At 39.4% G+C, this 14,632-nt stretch overlaps 1 protein-coding gene across 8 annotated transcripts in view; it reads right to left on the bottom strand.

Annotated features, from left to right (window-relative positions):
* CCDC150 (coiled-coil domain containing 150) overlaps window positions 1–14,083 on the bottom strand; it is a 94,303-nt gene extending 80,220 nt beyond the window's left edge. For 6 of the 8 annotated variants that reach the window (XR_008295503.1, XM_053215484.1, XM_053215485.1 and 3 more), the window contains exons 1-5: window positions 13,927–14,083; window positions 6,384–6,547; window positions 4,939–5,159; window positions 3,887–4,065; window positions 1,992–2,060 (exon numbers count right to left, since the gene is read on the bottom strand). Coding sequence is in view for 7 of the 8 variants with exons in the window: in XM_053215484.1 (XP_053071459.1) it covers window positions 1,992–2,060; window positions 3,887–4,065; window positions 4,939–5,159; window positions 6,384–6,547; window positions 13,927–13,938 (645 nt within the window). In the remaining variant the exon portion in view is untranslated. Of the gene's footprint in view, window positions 1–1,991; window positions 2,061–3,886; window positions 4,066–4,938; window positions 5,160–6,354; window positions 6,548–13,926 lie in introns of those variants that run through there. The other 2 variants (XM_053215488.1, XM_053215490.1) reach the window with 2 other exon arrangements.
* Window positions 14,084–14,632: the final 549 nt, after the last annotated feature.

The raw sequence follows: 14,632 nt of genomic DNA, 5'->3' as shown, positions 1-14,632 counted from the left end.
TAGAATGGCAAAAATTCAAAACACTGACAACCTGCTGATGAGAATGTGGAGCAACAGGCACTCATTCCTAGTTGGTGTGAATGCAAAATGGTACAGTAATTTTTTAAGACATGTTGGCAGTTTCTTACAAAGGTAAACAAAAGCTTACCATATAATCCAGCAATTGTGCTCTAGGTATTTATCCAAATGAGTAGATAACATGTCCACACAAAAACCTGCATATGAATGTTTCAAGTAGCTTTATTCACAATTGCCAAAACTTAGAAGCAACGAAGGTGTACTTCAATAGATGAATGTATAAACTAACTGTGGTACATCCATACAATGGAATATTGTTAGGCAATAAAATGAGTTATCACACCATGACAAGACTTGGAGGTACTTTAAAGGCATGTGCTAAGTGATAGAAGCCAGTCCAAAATAACCACACACGGAATCATTTCAACTATAGCAAAGCGACAGACAGTGAGAAGATCAGTGGTTGCTAGGGGCTCAGGAAGAGAGGGGGGCCGTTTTTAATCCTCTGTAATCAACAAAGGGTGAATTTAAAATAAATTGTGGACTTTAGCTAATTATGATTTATCAATATTTGTTCATCAAATGTAACAAATGTACCACACTAATGTGAGACATTAATAAGGGAGGAAACTGTGGAGATGGGAAGAACAGGTTTATGAGAATTGTTTTCTGTGTGATTTTTCTATAAATGTGAAACTTCTCTTAAAAAAAAAAAAAAGTCTACTGGGGCACCTGGGTGGCTCTGCTGGTTGAGTGTCTGACTCTTGAGTTTGGTTCAGGTCATGATCCCAGGGGTGGTGGGATCGAGCCCTGCATCGGGCTCCACACTCAGTAAGGAGCTGGCTTAAGATTCAAGATTCTTCCTCTCTCCCCCTCTGCCCATCTCCCCCACTTGCACATACTCTCTCCCTCTCTAAAATTTAAAAAAAAAAAAAAAAAAAGTCACATTAAAAAATAGTCTACTAAAATATCTGAAAACTAAAAATATGCTAAACATAACACATTCGAACTATGAACAATCATGCTTTTATCAATAATTAGTAGCAAATAAAATTATATAAGAGAATTTTTCAGATAGCTATACTTCTCACTGTAAGCACTAAAATCCATAACTTAAAAATTAACTTTAGGGGTGCCTGGATGGCTCAGTAGGTTGAACGTCTGACTTCTGGTTTCAGCTCAGGTCATGATCTTGCGGGTTCTTACGATTGAGCCCCACGTCGCGCTTGCACAGAGCCTGCTTGGGATTCTCTTTCTCTCTCTCTGCCCCTCCCCTACTTATTCATTCTCTCTCTCTCTCTCAAAATAAACATTTAAAAAAATAAAAAAGTAACTTTTCTTGAAATTTTTCCTAAAAAGTGTATCTACTTCTCTGTTTTATGTAATAGAATATTTTAAATATAGTTTGACCCTCTTGATTTGCATTAACATAAATGATTATTCTGTCAGGGAATATTGAGGTTTTTAGGCCAGGGTATGTTGGATTACTAATTCTCCCGACTCTTCTACTGTTTTCAGCTGCCAATTTTTAGTCCAGCAACTTTTAGCAGCCACCTACTTCACAATTCCCAATCTGTTATCTACTAAAACTTAGGTTGAAATGGAGGTTTCAAGGTAAAATTAGATGAACAGGCTTCTTAAAAGCTTTTTGTTTTAAATACTTTAGTTTAAAAGGTCTTTGTATGAAGGTGTTCACTTAGCTCTAGCATATGAATATGTGGTAACTAATTTCCTTTGTAGTTCACAGAGCACTTATTGTATTTCTGGTTGTATGACCATATTGAGGCAAAAAGAATTCTTAGTGTCAAATAAGGGCAGCCACTTTCACTTGAATTTCACGTGGTATATTTTAAAAGTCTTCCTACTACATAGTAACATTTTCTTTTTCAAAGTTTTTCATTTTTTCTACTTTCTTGACGTCCTCTTAGTAATTCCAACGCCCCCTCCACCCGCTAGCATCTTTTCTATCTTACCTCTTGAATTCTCAGGTTCATTTTACGTTTTGTGGTCTTCAGTTCCTCTTCAATAATGGCTGCATTCTTCTAAAAGTACAAGGAGAAAAGGTTGTAAACAATCTGAAATGATAGAAACTGTCTATAGGCACATCAGTTTAAATCTAGACTCTTCTAACAACCTATAAATGCTATTCTGAATATGGTTATAAATACCTATTTTGTGTCTGAAGTAATTATGGTGAGATATCTAAAAAGAAGGTTATTTGATTACTTTGATTCATGACTTCTTTCATTTTCCCTTTTAGACCAAAGAAGTGATTAACTTCTTAAAGTGAACTTCGCATTCACTTTACACATAACACTCAATAATGAGAGAACCTGGTATAATTGATAGAACTCTTCCTTACAGGGTATATTCCTTTTGCTTTTTTTTCCCAAGTATTCTATTTCTTCTGGCCTCAAATATTATCCATGCTTAGGAACTGAGAATCAAAAACACAGCTTTCAGGGGTGCCTGGGTGGCTCAGTTGGTTAAGCATCTGCCTTCAGCTCAGGTCATGATTTCACAATTCATGAGTTCAAGCCCCATATTGGGTTCTCTGCTGTCCACGCAGAGCCTGCTTCAGATCCTTTGTCCCCCACTCTCTGCTCCTCTCCTGCTTGCACACATGTTCTCTCTCTCTCAAAAATAAATAAGACAACAACAACAACAAAAACAAACACAGCTTTCACTATTTATTCTTTTACATCACTATTAATGGCACCACAATCCAAGATGTAAAACCTCAGTCATCTTTGCCTTCTTTCCTACTCTCTGCTCCTGTCCAGCACCATATTCTAGCGTTATCTTTCTTCACAGTATCTTTCACAGTATCTTTCTTTTCAAAATGCCACAACCTTAAGTCAGACCTAATAAGGCTTATGCCCCAAATCATACAATGGACTCCTAACTGGTTTCCCAAAACTCTACACTACTGGCCAGATTAGTTGGCCTGTTTTTGATATGTTTCTTCCTTATCAAAAATGTTAATCACCCTCCATAGGATCAAGCCCAACTATTGATTATTCTTGATTTTGAAATCCTCCATGTGATCTCTAAGTTCCAATTTATTTGGCCCAAACAAATCCTCACTGCTGTCAGCCTAGTTTGTGCATTTCCTCTAACTGTACCAGTGGAAAGATCTAAGTTCAAACCTGGGTTAACAGTAAGAAGACAAGGAAGTGTGATCTTAGAGAAAATGAATTCTCTCTGGGCCCCAATACTTTTATTACTAAAATGGGGACAATAATATCCTATGTCATGTGTGTGTTTTTTTTAATTAAACACAATAACATATTTACCATCTATGATACTGCGCAGCCCTAGGAGGTTAAACAAAATTGTTAGTTTATTATCCTACTCTATATGCTTTCCTGCCTCAGTATGTACTCCTTGAAATGTCCTCACCTCTCTATCTTAGCTTCTAAAGGTTCAGCTCATGTCTTATCTCTTTCTTGAAGTTTCCCCTTCTCTACATAGGGCACACTCACCCTCTCAAACCCCCTGAACGTGAAACACTTACTCTTCAATATCCACTGATTGTCCCACACTGCCCTTTATCATTTCCCATGCCCTTATTCTTTCTCTATTTAGTACTTCACATTATTCCTTGTTCTCCCACCTAGCATGTAAGCTCTTTGAAGAGCAGAGACACTACTTCTATCTCTGGACTTTCACTTTCATGTGTATAGGGTAAGGGCTCTATAAATATTACATTACTGATGGCACACAATGGTTTACGTTATCAATGTAGATAACTTTGAAATATGAAGAATCCTCACATCACCTATTTTTAACTCAATTTTATGGATCTGTTGCCTCCTCCAGTTAACAGATAATAGTGAATCTGTATTTCAGAAATCTAGATTCAAACCTTGGTCTCTGAGGCAACCTCCAGGGTAGCAGTCAACCTTTGCACTTCTTCTTGTGCCTTGTCTTCTTCCTCTTTTACATCTCTTAGTTGCTGGCGCAAATTCATCACCTCAAGATGCAACAGCTTCAGGTCCTTGGTATGCTTCTCCTGTGTTGCGTTCAGTTGATCCTTCAGAAGAGCTACCCAACAGCAGAGAAGGGTCATTGTGGGGTATAAGCTTAGGAATTCCCTGAGATTGCACATGGGTTAACAAGGCATAAAGAATTAGAAAGCCATAGGATGTACACACCCAAGTTTGGGTAAACAAGATTAGGTAAATAAGGTTAGGTAATTGGGGCAAAGGCTCCCAGTATAGGATAAAGGTATAGGAATAAGGAAATCTCAGGAGGAAAACATCCAAGATGAGGTAAACAAGATTAGGTATTCAGGCAGAAATGCCTGCCAACTTAGTACAATAGCAGAAAGCTGCTTTCACCTGAAGGAAGGACCAAATTAGGTAAAAAGGTAAATAGGGCTATAGGCCACAGCAGGGCAAAGTTGCTCAGAGCGCAGCTAATTAGCAAAAGAAAGGTGCCTTGTTGGCCCTGAGGTAGCATGCTCTGCACTTCTTGTCCCCCAGGCCACTTTAGGCAAACAGAGGTGGGGCCTCATGTCTGCCCCACAGACTTTCCACCCAGCACCAGGATTTTGTTTTGTATTGACCCAAACCCCTAACACCACAAATCTCCAAAATTCCCTTCTCCCCATGCCCGTAAGATAATGTTCACAATTTCATCGTCTCTCTGCACGCCCATCAAGCTTGTAAGCCTTCTGATCCTAATAAAAACTGCAAAAGGACCCTTACTCAGGGCTCTTGTTCCCTCCTGGACATTAGCCTCTCACGCATTTTTAATCCTGCATACCGCTTTCTTGCTGAACAAGAGAGAACTCCAGACCCAGAGTCTACAACAGGTCATCAAGCATTTGAAAGAAGATCAGGAAAAGAAAAGGATCAAAAACTCATTAAACACCCATATAGGATCAAATTTCTGATGATGCTCTCCTCTCTGTACCTGTTTTCTGTGGATTCAAATCCTTTTCAGTTTGCAGACAAAAGATGTTCATCTTCAAAGACTGGATAAGGCTTTCCAGACGGCACATTCGATTTACCAGAAACTCACAGTTCTTCCACAGAATATCCGTTTTTCCTGAACAAATTACTTCTTTTTCGATAGGACTAATGATGTTCTGGCTCAAAGCCTCTTCTAAACATTTTGGAGCTTCCAATTGGCCTCTGGACAAAGATCCCAATTTAACAATATTATGTAATGCAATGCACTATGATAATCCCAACCATCAGGTCAGTGTAACATTCTACCAAGAATGAAAATTAGACCCTTAGTTAACAAGCATCCATTAGCTTCTCCAAATTTAAATATAGAAGGCACCATTAGGTATTGAGGATGAGACTATTATCAGATGGATAAAGACCACTGATTTTATAATGGTTGTTTCTTTTAATGTAATTTTTTGTAAACTTTTATGTGATACCTAAAACATGATAAGTGCTGAATCTATAAACTAAGAATTAATGTTTATTTTTGAGAGACAGAGAAAGAGTGCGAGCAGGGAAGGGGAAGAGGAGGAGAGGGAGACACAATCTGAAGCAGGCTCCAGGCTCTGCGCTGTCAGCACAGAGCCCACACAGGGCTCGAACCCACAAACTGTGAGATCATGACCTGAGCCAAAATCAAGAGTTAGACACTTAACTGACTGAATCACCCAGGTGCCCCTAAACATTCCTACTTTATTCTAACATACTCAACATCTGTACAGATTTAATCTTTAAGTGAAGAATTATTCATTTTTTGGTTGCTGTAATACCAATTATAATTATTTCAGGTTTTCAAGAGAAACACAAAGGAAATATGTACGTAATCTTAAAGAAAATCACACCAGTAAATTTGATATTGGCTGCTAAGTCACCCAGATTCTTCAGGCCATTGATAATCCAACTTCTAATGGCAATATCTTCTTTAGCCATTGGGGAAAAATGGTTTTTAAAGACTTAAAGCCTTTCTTTTAATTTACAATAAGTCTGGGGAAAGAAAATGAAAACTATTTCAATGGCATGAATCAAGTTTAAATGTTCACCTTAACTAATATCAAAGACTATTTCTGATTTAAAAAATAAGAACCAAGTTTTTTCTAATTATACAAAAAATTCCATGTTTGTTTTCAATCAAGATTTGAAGGTGAACAGGATATCTAAGTTTGTGCACCTAATTAGCACAATTTAAATATCTATTTAGGGTAATAGTGGTAGTACCTCTTACACGATAACAATTATCTTGCAAATATTTTCTAATTAATGTTCAAATGGAAACTGTTTTTTTCTCAATTCTTTCATAAACACCTATTTCATCAGCCAAACCATCTGTAATTCGACTCCTTATTAATAACCAGTGAAGCAAAATTCTTCAACTTACAAAGATCTAGTTCATTTTCCATGTGTTACCTTTTTTCACCAAAGTCCAACATTATTAGGTCATCCCTCAGAGAACTGGTCTGTTCCTCAACTATTCTCATCCTTTGTTGAAGTACCGTGAACGTTTCAGAAGCTGTAGCATTGATGTGGGTTGGAGAGAGGACCTGTCTGGACATTGCAGTTTCCATATGCACCTGAGATTAAAATCACATTATTAGTATAGTAGGTTCTACTATGGTTCAAAACAGTCACTGCCCCTTCTTACGGGAGAATTATACATCCCTGTCCTGTTGAGCTCAGGAACAGCCATGTGTTTTGCTTTGGTCAATTTAATGCAGGTGGAAGCTTTAAGAGCCAACTTGTCTTTCATCATCTCCTTCTTTCTCCCCCTCCATGAGATGGGCAACACCCAGACAGGGCCTGCCTCCTGTGCCAAGATGAAGAAGACATGAAGCAGAGCTATGACCTGTCCGTGACATCCATGGTGAATGGGCAATAAACTTAATGCTGTTATCATCCACTGAGATTGTTGAGTATTTTGTAACAAACTACTAGTCCGATCATCATAATCTAGTCTATCCTATCTGCTACTTTTAGACACACACTAGGACCTATGACTTGGCTGAGGGAATTATCACTCTTTCATTACCAGCCACTGTCATTTTAACACATTCCCACCTGGGGCACCTGGGTGGCTCAGTCAGTTAAGCATCTGACCCTTGGGTTTTGGCTCAGGTCATGATCTCACAGGCCCCGAGTCTGGCTATGCACTGAAGCATAGAGCCTGCTTGGGATTCTCTCTCTCTCCTCTCTCTACCCCTTCCCATGGCCTCTCTCTCTCTCTCTCTCTCTCTCTCTCTCAAAATAAATAAATTTAAAAAGGAATAAAACATATTCCAACCAACCTATCAGAAAAAAAATCCTATACTGAGACTTCTGAGTTATTTATTTGTCTCTCTCTTGAGAGAGCGTGCACGCGCCAAAGAGAGAATCCCAAGCAGGCTCTGCACTGCTAGTGCAGAGCCCACCGTGGGACTCAAACTCCCAAAACTGTGAGATCACGACCTGAGCCAAAACCAAGAATTGGACACTTAACCAACTGAGCCACCCAGGCACCCTCTGAGCAGTTATTATAAAATAAATGTACTAACTACACCAAAGCAGCAATTTTAAAAAATAATTCGCAAACTTAACTTCATAGCCTAGCAAAGACTCTTCTATAGCTATTGATATAAAATTTCCAGATTTCTCTCCCCAAATTGTCTAAGAGTAACGAGTAGCGAGACTACTTTTTGAAATGTTAGTGACAAATGAGACAGAATTAACAAAGAAGCAGTCTTAACATATAAGTGAATCATGGACCCAAAGTTCATGACAAGATCATTGATGGAAAGAAACTTTAAGGACATTTTCCTGCAACTCCATCCTGTATAGACATTTCTATAGTAACCAGCCTGTAAACCTTAACCATTACTAGCAATGGTATCCCTACGGAAACATGTTCATGAAGATCCCATTCAGATATTAGGAACACATGTTTTCTCCCCTATTTACTGTATAATTAGATCTCTCCCCCTCACCTCCCAGGCAGTCGAAGTGTCCTAGTCACTGAAGGTCGTCTCCATCACTCAAGGCAAGAATTAAAGAAGTGGGAAAACTGATGGCAAGATTTAAGGGGGCAAGAATTATGGTGAGGAGCTATGAAAAGGATGAGCTTCTTGCCAATATAACAGTGCTACAGCCATCAACGACATATCTTCATCCTGAAATAGCTCTCCAATCACCTTTTCTCTTCCTCCCAAAGGTCCCAGAGAATGGCCTATTGTCTTTTCCATCTTCTTTTTTTTAAACTTTACTGAGGAATAATAGAATATAATTGAATATATTTAAAGTGGACAATGTGATGATTTAATATACATATACACTGTAGAATGGTTACCAAGATCAAGATAATTAACACATCACCCCACATAGATAATATAGTTAACTTTGTGTGTTTGTGGGGTAACAATGCTTAAGACCCACTCACAACTTTCAACTATACAACAGATCACTATGTTACCATGCTGTACATTAGATCCTCAGAACTTCTGATTTTAAAGGTTACCTACAGAATGGTAGAAAATAATTACATACCACTGATCTGATCAGGCATTAATGTCCAAAATATAACTCAATAGCAAAAAAGCAAAGAATCCAAGTAAAAAATGGGCAGAGGACCTAAACAGACATTTCCCCCAAAGACAATGTACAGAGGGCCAATAGATAAATGAAAAGGTGCTCAATATCACTAACCACCAGGGAAGTGCAAATCAAAACCACCATGAGTATCACCTCACACCTATTAGGGTAGCTATTATCAAAAAGACAGACAGCAAATGTTGGTGAAGATTTGGAGAAACGAGAAGCCTTATACACTATTGGTGGGGATATAAAATAGTACAGTCATTATGGAAAACAGTATGGAAGTTCCTCAAAAAATTTAAAAATAGAACTACCATATGGTCCAGCAATCCCACTCCTTGGTATATATCCAAAGGAATCAAAGACATCATTTTGAAGAAGTGGCTGCTCACTCATGTTCACAGCAGCATTATTCAGAATAGTCAAGATAGAGAAACAACCTATACACCCTTATCTTTCAACAGATAAGTGGATTAAAAAAATGTGATATATATATATACATATATATGTGGATGTGTGTGGATGTGTATACTTAATATTATTTGGCTGTAAAAAGAAAGGAAACTCTGCCATTCACAACAACATGGATTAATCTAGAGGGCATTATGCTAAGCTGAGATAAACAAGACAGAGAAAGAAAGATACTGTCTGATACTACTTATATGTGGAATTAAAAAAAAAGGCTGAAACAGAATAGAATGGTCTGGAGGGAGGGATAAGGAATGATAAAGGTCAAAGGGTACAAATTTTCTTTTTACTCTTTTTTAGTGCTTCTGACCAGGATTTCTCTCTTTTATCCTCCTCTATGAAGTAGAAAGCATTTCTGACACATATAATTTCAATTTTTAAAAAAGATTTTCTGTTAACAATCAGTTTAAGGATATGCGGGTAGAGAAGCTCATTATTAACTTCCTTCCATGCTTTCAATTTTTCTGAAGGGAAAGACAAAGGTACATATAGGTAGTAAAGGGGTCTATGTATATACAAAGATTTGAAGTAAGGTTCATCTATGTTTCTGAAAAAAGCCAGATTTGGAGACTCCTGCTCATGTTACCACAGGAACCAGGATAGTATTTCTCTGGTAACAGAATGAAGAGCCTCCATGAAACTAGGGCTAGGGTTGGGGAAACCACCACTAGAGTGGGGTAGGGAGAAAATGGAACGGTAACAATGGAGAAACACCACATGGATTTACCCTCCATTGCATTTTCTGTCACCTGCTGTCTCTTTACTGTCCACCTAGAGATAAACTAGGCCTGAAGTGAGGAGAAAATGTAAAAGGTGTTTAATAAGGTTTGGGGTAGACATAGTTGGCTCCTTTGTTCTCTCCCTAACAGAAGCTGAAAAGTTCATGTCCCCAGCCTCCCTTGCAACTGGCACACCCATAGGACACATTCTGGCCAATGAGGCTTTGAGCACAAAGTTTGCAAGGAGCTTCTGGGAAGGGTTTTGTTTTTGCCATTAAAAAAACTGAAATGATGGCACCTGTCCTTTCTTTCCCCATATGAAGCCCAGAGTTTTGAGAACTCTCTTTCAGTCAGTCATGTAGTACCTCACTTTTAGATATAAACAGCCAGAGATCACCAGCATCTGAGAAACACAAGGAAAAGGCAAGAGAAACTCAGATTAGCCTTTTTTTTTCCAAAACTTGTAACATCCAAACTTCTTATTTAAGAAAAATAAACTTTTTCTTTTGTTTTAAACACTTTTTTCTGTTGCTTGCAACAAGATATTCCTAATACACAGTAGTCCCAGGCAATAGCTGGTGGAGAAACAAGTAGAAGGAGGCCATAAAAGAAAAGACAAGCAGTGCTGGGAAGTGGGGGGGAGGACAACTTCATTAACAACTTGTTAGGCTGAAGTATCCGGTTATAATACAAAGGATGATCCCTATTTATTTATACCAGAAGCCAAGCACAAAATACTAACACAAACATTAGTCCATTTAGGGGAAAAAATACAGGAAATGGAATACAAGCTTCCCACATATTTTGAATGGGATATAGGTTGCCACCTAAAATTTCTGCATGTAATTGTTGAAAAAAATCACGGTTATGCCGACATGTCCCTAAGGTACCTATATGTATAAAATGCTCACATTTACTTTACAGTATGTAGGCTCTTTCAGACATAAAAACAAAATGGAAAACAATTCAAATTAAATTGCTTCATTTTTTAAAAAAAGAGGAAGTCCATATATGTTTAAGAATTTGATTTGCATCATCACTCACACCCACTTGATCTACACTGGAGCTACTCAGGCTTCCAGAGATGAAAAAAAATAAACAAAAAGGAAGAAATAAACTTGGCCCCTAGACTCTGAGGGGGAAGAGATTTACAGAAAATTCACCCTAAGGAAGGGAAGACTGAGGTGCCTGGGACAGACTGATGGCAGGCAGGGATAAAGCTACTTAGTGAACATGGCAGCGTTCTTGAAATATTCTTAGTGAATCACTCATGAGCATGATCAAGTCATCCAAGAAGTTGACTAGAAAAGCAAACAAGCCAATCTACCCTTTGGAGATTAAAAACAGGTGTCAGGATTAGCTGAAAACCATCCCTCCACAAACCTTCCCTACAATAGGAAAGAGAAAAAAAAAAAAAAATGTCAAGGTCAGGAAAGCCCAAGGAAGCAATGGTAGATGAATAGCAAGAGGGAGACAGCCTTAATATCCACCAGGGAGAGTCCCTAAGTACCTGGCAGCCTGTTAAAGAAAGAGTGAGGTAACTACCTGGGATCCAGTAAATCTGTTGAGTTGGGAGAGACTCTCATTTCACTACAGTTATTCATACCCGTCTGTCTTCCCTTATTTGGCAGGCTCCCACACACAATCCACTGGCCACTTGGCAGATCTTCTGAAGTTATAGCTCAAAAGCTCATAGTCTAAGAACAGTCTTACAAGAAAAGAATATAGCTCCAATTGCTACTATTCTAGCAAAGAGACTATGGCTTGACTTATGTGTGCTTTGCTGCTTTTGAAAAGGTGAAAATATCACTGTAGTCTTGAACCTAAGTCCTGATACTTGATCGTAACAGTAATAAAATCACTGAGATATAAACTTCTAGTTTTTAAAAAAGTTCATTCATAGCTACTTTTAAAAATGTATTATCATCAACTTAATTTAGGGAGAGTATTTCTTTTTTTTAATAAATATTTTTTTATTTATTTTATTTTTATGACTGTAAATAAGCATATTTTTATTTTTTATATTAAATATAATTTATTGTCAAATTGGTTTCCATACAACACCCAGTGCTCATCCCAAAAGGTGCCCTCCTCAATGCCCATCACCCATTTTCCACTCTAGGGAGAGTATTTCTAAGGAGTTTCTAAGTAGGTTACCTCACTGAAAGGATGGCATGAATAAGACTAATATTATAAGTAATATCCTAGTATAAGCCAGGTGACGGTAAAGGGAATACTTGGGGCTCCTGACTGGCTCACTTGGTGGTGAATGCAACTCTTGATCTTGGGATTGTTAGAGCCCACATTGGGTATAGAGATAACTGAAAAATAAATTCTTAAAAAAAAAAAATAGGGACACTTGCTTCAGTGGACATAGGCTCCATTCCTACACCTGGCAATAGGTACAACTACATGCTGTCGGTTCTAAAATAACAGGCTAGGGACTTGATGTTATCACAACCGTTGGAAAATAATGTGTTCAGTAATACTGTCTTCATTCACTCATAAAGCCAACAAATATTTCCTGAATGCTACCATGAGCTGGAAACTGTTATAGGCACTGGGAAATACAGTAGTGAACAGACAAAATTCCTTGCCCTCGTGAAGCTTATATTCCAACTAAGGAGCACAGACATTAAGTAAAATACATAGTTTGTTTATTGCTGATAGTGCAATGGAGAAAAATAAAGTAGGAAAGAGGATACGATAAGAGCTGTGGTGCTGGCTTTCATTTTAAACAGACTGATCAAAGAAAGCCTCACTGAGATGATATTTCAGCAAAGACCTGTGAAGGAGGTGGAGGCGTGAGTCATGTAAACATCTAGGGGACAGAGAAGTCCAGAAAGAGTGAACGATGAGTACAAAGATCTTCACAAACAGTAAGGAGGTCAGTCTGGCTGGAGAGGAGTAAGTGAAGTAGAGAACTACAGGAGGTGAGGTCAGAGGGTAATAAAGGGACCAGATCATATTAGGCCTGAAAGGCTATTGGAAAGATTTGGTCTTTACTCTCAGTGACTCTCAGAGCCATTGGAGGGTACAGAGCTGAGGCGTGCTGTGATCTAACTTACTTTAACTGGATCACTCTGGATACCCTCCCACGATGGTAGGAGGACAACCACAGAAGTAGGAAGACCAGTTGGGAAGCTGCTACAATAATCCAGGCAGGTGGTGCCACTGGATAGGACCAGGGTGATAGATAGCAACACAATAGTAAGAAGTGGTCAGAGTCCAACCATATTTTAAAGATTGGTTTTGCTAATGAATTAGATATGAAACATGAGAGCAAGGAAGCAATTGGAAGATGGTGCTGCCATTTATTTAGACAATAGAAGCCCTTCAGAAGAATTAGCTTTAGTCGGAAGATTGAGTTGTTTTGGAAATGTAAAATTTAAAACCGGAAAGACGACCAACACGACTGAACTTGTAGATACAGAGTTCAAGGGAGAGTTGTGGACCGGAGATATAAATTCTTAAATTCTCAACACGCATGTAGTGTGTAAAGGCACAAGACTGCCTAACAGAGAACAGAAAGGATTAAGGGACCTAGTCCTGGGTGCTCCAAGACTCACAAGTCAGGGACATGAGGAGTGGGTGGGTGTTCAAGCCAGACCGTGAGCTTCTCCCCAGTAGGGTCAAATTAATCCCTCTCTATCTTCAGAGCCTAGCACAGTGCATGGGACACTGCAGATGGCAAACAAACAGGAGGAAATTTCGGAAAAATTTAACGAACATGTATTCTGTCCAGGCACTGAGGAAACTTCAATGAACGAAAGCCAATTCCTGACACCTGCATTCTAATAAACAGATCAGGGAATATAACCGGTGTTATAATTAATTATAATTAACAACAAACAAACAAAAACGTCAAAATGGCTTTTCTAGGAACCGATAACCTCCAGCCAAACATAAAGAAAAGGTGGTGTTGGGGCTCATCTGGAGGCCCTCTCTGTTAGCCATCCTCCTTCCCTCAGCTAGAGCCAGGCCAATGCAAACTTGGCTCCTAAACGGTTTTCACTCGCGTCAAGCACAGAAGCGCCGTAAATCAGGGTCCCGACGTCCAGGGGACGAGACTAAACTCTGCCAGGGAGGAGAAAGGGCAAAAGGGACAGGTGATGGTGGTTTAATGTGAGCTGCCAGCTCTCCCCCGCGGGCCCAGCACCTCCGTTCCCGGATTAACCGGTCCATGGCACGGTCGCCCTTACCCCACAGTCCATCGATCCGCCTGTAACTCTGTCCCGCAGCAGGTAAGCGGGGTTCCATGGAACTAAACGCGCTTTAAACCAACCCGCTCCGGCGCGATAGCTCCTGTACGCAGGCGCATCCGTGGCAGCGCATGCCGGGAATTGCAGTTTTCCCGGCCCAGGAGGGCCCTCCGCCCGGGGCGGGACCCAGGCCGGAATCCGGCGGTGCGTAAGGAACGCTCAGCCCCGTGACCCCGGATGACGACAGGGCTCCATTGTGCTCGCGAGCGAGGCATGCCGGGATATGTAGTTTCCTCCCACTCAACCTCGCGGATTGTCCTGTCTACTTTGCAGAATTACTGGTTCTACCCGGGTGAACCGGCGGCACTTAGGAAATTTGGCAAACATACCCTGTAACAGGAGAAATCCATGATTAGAAAATGATTTTAGTTTTAGGAGGACTAAAGTAACAAGTAACTTCTGAACGATAAGAAAATACAACAGACTTTGTTAATGAGCATTAAAAAAATGTTAAAAATACAAACTCAAACATTCTTCTCTCGAAGGAAAACCCAAGGGCCTCTTCATCCTCGTCCATGGCCAGACGGAGAGTAAAAGTCATGTTTTCTGTTCGCTTGTCTTTTGTTTCATCAGCATAATCTATTTCTTGCCTTGTCAACCGGGAAGTGAATAGGTATTTCTAAATAGGGCTATAAATAGCTAAGAA

Source organism: Acinonyx jubatus, chromosome C1 (assembly GCF_027475565.1).
Source record: "Acinonyx jubatus isolate Ajub_Pintada_27869175 chromosome C1, VMU_Ajub_asm_v1.0, whole genome shotgun sequence".
NCBI lineage: Eukaryota > Metazoa > Chordata > Mammalia > Carnivora > Felidae > Acinonyx > Acinonyx jubatus.
Note: the sequence above shows the minus strand (reverse complement) of the source record. Positions and strands in the feature narration are given on the sequence as shown.